The 6,000-nt window shown below is 39.8% G+C and overlaps 1 protein-coding gene across 1 annotated transcript; it reads right to left on the bottom strand.

The window, feature by feature from the left end:
- Nucleotides 1-1,699: 1,699 nt before the first annotated feature.
- Nucleotides 1,700-2,713, bottom strand: LOC144368652 (zinc finger and BTB domain-containing protein 6-like). The gene has a single exon (XM_078027813.1). It carries the CDS (start codon nucleotides 2,699-2,701, stop codon nucleotides 1,700-1,702), a length of 1,002 nt encoding a protein of 333 aa, XP_077883939.1. The 5' UTR covers nucleotides 2,702-2,713.
- Between the last annotated feature and the right edge of the window lie 3,287 nt (nucleotides 2,714-6,000).

Raw genomic sequence — 6,000 nt, 5'->3', positions numbered from 1 at the left:
AAGCTCTTGACATATCATATTTCATACATTAGATTCAAGTGGGTTATGAACTCCCATTTTTACCCCAAATACAGATTGCAGAATCACTTCGGTTACACATCCACATTTTTACATAATTATCTGTAATTCTAGCAGGAGGATTACAAATTCAAAGCCAGCCTCAGCAACTTAGTGAGGTGCTTAGCAACTTATTAAGACCCTGTCTGAAAATAAAATATATTAAAAAAGGACTGGGGATTTGGCTCAGTATTTAAGTGCTCCTGGATTCAATTCCTGATGTAAAAAAATTAAGGGCCTTTGGTTGTAGCTAAGTAGTAAAACTGCCCTGGGTTCAATTATAGACTTATAAATTGTCTTGGTACCTAGTAGTGCAAGACCTCTTACCTGATCTTCAAAGCTGTCTTGAAGTTATTTTGTTTGTTTTTCAGTGAAGGGATGGAACTCAGGGCCTCACAACATGCTAGGAAAGTGCTCTACCACTGAGCTACATCCCCAGTCCTTACATATAACTTTTTAAATCTACTTAAATCACACATATACACATACAACACATAGAAATTTGGGGGATTTTCACATGAATTACATTGACTCTATAGATCATTTTGGAAAGAACTTATGCCTTTAAAGTATCAAATGTGATGTATTTCATATTTATTTGGATTTTTATTGCTTTCTCGTAATATCTATAAAGTTCTCTATAAGGAATTTTGCATATCTTCTATTATATTTATTCCAATGTATCTTACATTTTTGAAGTTATCCTTTTAAATTTTATTTTTCAATTGCTTAATGTTTATATATAGAAATACAACTGATTTGCAGGTTGATTTCATATTCAGCAAACATGCTTTTCTCTCTTATGACTCTGATCACGTATCTACAGATTATTTTAGATTTTCTGCATAACAGCTGAAAAATAAGAAGTATCATTTATTCCTTGCCAATCTCCATACTTTTTGATTCTTTTTTTCTGGTCTCCTGCACTGTGGTTACTTTTGGTATCATGTTGAGTAGCTGAGAATGAAGTAGAGATCCTCCTCTTCTACCACACAAGAAAGATTTCAACGTTTCACTTGTCAATGCTATGTTGCTGTATATTTTTATGAGCAATATTTATCAGATTATGAAATCTCCTTAATTTTCATCAAGAATGAATAGTTAAAATCTCTGTGAATGGATGTTTTATCATGAATGAATCTTGGATTGTATGTATCACCTTTTCCATCTCTCAGGATGATCATATTATTCTTATCCTCAATTTGCTACAAGCCAATAAAAGCTTCCTTTTAGAGTGACACTGGTCATCAAGCTGTGTTGAGAGCCACAGCCAAAGGGGCCCCAGCAAACTTCCAGCTGCCAGCAAGCTTCAGACTGCCCCAGCAACATCTAGCTGATTGGCTCCTCTGCGGTGATGTTCATTGGGCTGTTTCCCTGCCCTTCAGACTGCCAGCTGATGATTGGCTCACAGCTGCCCCAGCAACATCTAGCTGATTGGCTCCTCCACGGAGCTGCTCATTGGGTGACTTCTTTGGCTCTGCCCACGCAACCCAGCCAATCGGCCTCAAGAGGAGGAGGATTGTGGGAGGTTAAAAGGCTGGTGTGGGGGAGAGAGGCTTGTGGAAGCCGGTGGTGGCAGTTGGGCTCTGAGGGTTTTTCCCTGGAGCTGTTTTGTTTGGCGTTTGTAGTTCTAAAAATAAAGTTAGTTTCTTTTTGACAAGTGGCTCCTGATTTGTGCCAAGCCAGACTTCGGCATTTGGTGGCCCGTACGGGGAAACCCTCGTGGACACCTAGGACACTGGTGCCTCAGTGAATAACTCTCCTCTAGGTTCTGAATCTCACTTGCTGTACCATGACTTTCATCAGTATTCTCACAAAATAAACCCTGACCTTGATTCTCAGGAACTTCTGCTACTCTGCTCTCCACTGTAGAATTAATCAATGAATGCTGTGTTTCAGACAAATACAGGCTTGCTTTTGATGAGGTACAAGGCTGTGAAAACTGCCCATTTTCTCCACTAGCTGTACTGATAGATTCTACATGAAGGATACAAATTTCATTGTCTTTAAAACCCACATCTATTGGGGATAGCTCTGGTGACTTCATTTCCTTTCTCTCTGATGTCAAGCTTTCTACTGTGGTCTGTAACACATTGTCTTCCTCTTGTTTAACATGGAAATCTATGTTTATAGGGCTATCTTCTGAAATTTCAATTATCTCACAGTCCTTATCAGAACTTTCTTCTTCATTCTTAACATCTGGATCAGAAGAGTGACACAGGTCAGCGTGTTGGTTGTTGTTTTTCATAGATAGATCAATTTCCAGATACTTTGACAAAGCTTCTGTGCACTTTTCCACAATGTGAACCATCTGAAGGTAACTGGCAGCAGTCAAATATTTCAAAAGCTCTTTCCTTTTTACTTCAAGTGCTCCAGTGTAGCAAGAGAGCAACAATTTTCTGCCAACTTCTGCACTTTGCAGAATGGTGATTCTGACATGTTTTGATTGTGTGAGTAAAAACTGATCTCTCATAAAAGTGGAACAAGCAGCCAATATCACCTTGTGCCCCTGGAACTCAGTGTCATTAATATAAATTGATACATCACAAAATAAATTCTGCTGCCTCAAGAGATTCATTTTCTGCAAGACCACATCTCCTTGCTGTTCAAACTGGAAGTGCAAAACATCAGACTCAGCAGCCATGGTCAAAATCAACCCTGAGTGTGGATTGGGCTATGCTTTCTTTAAATTTAGATTCTCGCCCCATGCTAAAACTAAATATTCAAGGACATGAATTTAATGGGCTACTGGATACAGGTGCAGATCTTAGCATCATCTCTCGTCAAGAATGGCCAAAACATTGGCCATTACAACAAGCCACTCAATCGCTTCGAGGCCTAGGAGTGGCGACTAATCCCGATAGAAGTGCAATGCTATTAGATTGGAAGGATCCTGAAGGATGTGAAGGAACTATACAGCCATATGTATTGGATCATCTTCCCGTAAATTTATGGGGACGAGATGTCTTAGATCAATTAGGTTTGACATTAACAAATAATATCAATCAAAATGCACCCACTATTATGGCTAGACAAGGTTTTAGGAAAGGAAAAAGATTAGAAAGACAAGAACAATGTATAGCAGCACCAATACAAATAGATCAAGGAACAGACAGACATGGGTTGGATTTTCACAAAGGGCCACTGAGACAATAAAAATTACATGGAAATCAGAAAGACCAGTATGGGTTCCTCAGTGGCCCTTGACTAAAGAAAAGACACAAGTAGCCCATGATCTGGTCAAACAACAATTAGCGGAAGGACATATACAACCTTCTGTATCTCCCCATAATACTCCCATTTTTGTCATCAAAAAGAAATCTGGTAAATGGAGATTACTGCAAGATTTAAGAGCCATTAACAATGAAATGGTCATTATGGGACCTGCTCAATCGGGGATTCCTCAATTGTCTGCTTTGCCAAAAACCTGGTATGTTTTAGTTAAGAGCTCATCAAACTATTAAAATGTACTTATTAAAGCAAAAAGATGGAATTGGGAAGGGGTATATATTCCCCAAAGATAAACTTAAAATAACCCTTTTTACTCTAAACTTTTTAAATTTGGATTCATCAGGACTTAGTGCTGCAGAAAGGCATATGTGTCCAAAAAATGTACATAATCCCAAGGTACTTTGGAAAGATATTCTAACAGGACAATGGAAAGGTCCTGACCCAGTAATTGTCTGGAATCGGGGGTCTGTTTGTGTGTTTCCACAGGAAGAACAGCAGCCGATTTGGATTCCAGAGAGATTAACCAAGGTTCTGACCCAGAACAGCAGCCGATTTGGATTCCAGAGAGATTAACCAAGGTTCTGACCCAGAACAGCAGCCGATTTGGATTCCAGAGAGATTAACCAAGGTTCTGACCCAGTGATTGTCTGGAGTCGGGGGCCTGTTTGTGTGTTTCCACAGGGAGAACAGCAGCTGATTTGGATTCCGGAGAGATTAACTAAAATCCTGACCCAGTGATTGTCTGGAGTCGGGGGTCTGTTTTTGTGTTTCCACAGGGAGAACAGCAACCGATTTGGATTCCAGAGAGATTAACTAAAGCAATTTCTACAGACCAAAAAGAAGATGATTTAGCTCAAATCCATAATAGCTGATATCCAAAACTCTAATTTGGCTATCCTTACATCTGCAACAGAACCAGGATGCTTTTTTCAATATCTATTTTATTATTGCCCTTTCCCATATCATGAAGTTCTATTTTATTTTTTTGAGCTCATACAGACCTAGGTTAATGTTTTGCTGATCAGTTCTATTTTTTTTTTTGACTATAGAGTTTTTAAACATTGCAATAGAGATTTTACCTGTAAAAAGTTATAAGGCCTTTACTATTATGTTATGTGTTGTATGTATTATATTATGTGTGCACACTTGTGTTTTGTGTTATATGTTTGAATGTACGTATGTCCAATGTATGTATTTTCATATATATGATGAGCGCTCATGAAAAGATGGATCCAAATTTTTTTTTTTATTCACGTGATTTAAATGGTTTAATTTAAATTGGGTAAATAACTGTTAAGAATTGTTTTAATATGTAAACAAAAAAGGAGGTTAACAGATCTGTTTGTTTACTCTCACCTTTCGTTTTCATTATATTTAATAATTCTCTTCACTATAATGTAAATTGTTAAGAAAATTGTTTTCTTTTAGTGCCTTCTGAAATGTTACCTAATTTTTTCTTTAGCCATTATTGCCAGAATTTCTATCTTCAGATGAAGATAATATAAATTGTTAAGAAAATTGTTTTCTTTTAGTGTCTTCTGGAATGTTACCTAATTTTTTCTTTAGTCATTATTGCCAGAATTCCTATCTTCATCCCTGTGCCGGTGAAGACAAAGATAAAACTAATCTACAGTTTCTGCAATAGCCATCACTGAACTGCTTACAGAACTTGCACTGAACTGCTTACAGAACTATGTGTCATTTGTATGCATTGTGAACTATCTGTTGGTGCAGCGACTTTTGGTAGTGTTGGGGTATTTTTGCTGATGATTTCATCGGTGGTACAATTTTCCCAAAAGGAGCCGTCAATTGACTTGGTATATCTTCCTCCCTTCTGCTTGTCATGATCATTCAGCTAAAATTTGAGGGTCAACAGAGGTGAGGCAAAGAACCTCACCCCCCCCCCCCCCGCTGAGACCTCTCCACAGGTGTGGCTGTATACTGGACCGGTAGTCAATGACGGGTAAGATCCAATTACAATGGTACCAACCTAAGACAGGAGGCTGACGCCCTGAGGTCAGCTCATCCGAAGACGGGTAAGGACCATATGTATTGGACAACCTAAGGCAGGCACGGTCCATAAGCCACATGCTTGTTGTTTAAACAGAGAGGGGGAGATGTTGAGAGCCACAGCCAAAGGGGCCCCAGCAAACTTCCAGCTGCCAGCAAGCTTCAGACTGCCCCAGCAACATCTAGCTGATTGGCTCCTCTGCGGTGATGTTCATTGGGCTGTTTCCCTGCCCTTCAGACTGCCAGCTGATGATTGGCTCACAGCTGCCCCAGCAACATCTAGCTGATTGGCTCCTCCACGGAGCTGCTCATTGGGTGACTTCTTTGGCTCTGCCCACGCAACCCAGCCAATCGGCCTCAAGAGGAGGAGGATTGTGGGAGGTTAAAAGGCTGGTGTGGGGGAGAGAGGCTTGTGGAAGCCGGTGGTGGCAGTTGGGCTCTGAGGGTTTTTCCCTGGAGCTGTTTTGTTTGGCGTTTGTAGTTCTAAAAATAAAGTTAGTTTCTTTTTGACAAGTGGCTCCTGATTTGTGCCAAGCCAGACTTCGGCAAAGCTGCATTTCAGAATCATTGCTCCATTCCCACATCCTCTAACACCTGCTACTCCAGGGTCCTTTCTCATCTCCCTGAGCTTAAGTGTTAATTATAACTCTCCTCTCCCATACTGGAATGAAATGGATCATTTCTTCCTGAGTGTTACCACAT

The sequence above is a fragment of the Ictidomys tridecemlineatus genome, chromosome 11 (genome assembly GCF_052094955.1).
Source record: "Ictidomys tridecemlineatus isolate mIctTri1 chromosome 11, mIctTri1.hap1, whole genome shotgun sequence".
Taxonomy (NCBI): domain Eukaryota; kingdom Metazoa; phylum Chordata; class Mammalia; order Rodentia; family Sciuridae; genus Ictidomys; species Ictidomys tridecemlineatus.
This window is presented reverse-complemented; position numbering and strand designations above follow the sequence as displayed.

Excerpts from the sequence above, each read along its gene's own strand:
- LOC144368652 (XM_078027813.1), bottom strand. The coding sequence starts at position 2,701 with ATGGCTGCTGAGTCTGATGTTTTGCACTTCCAGTTTGAACAGCAAGGA.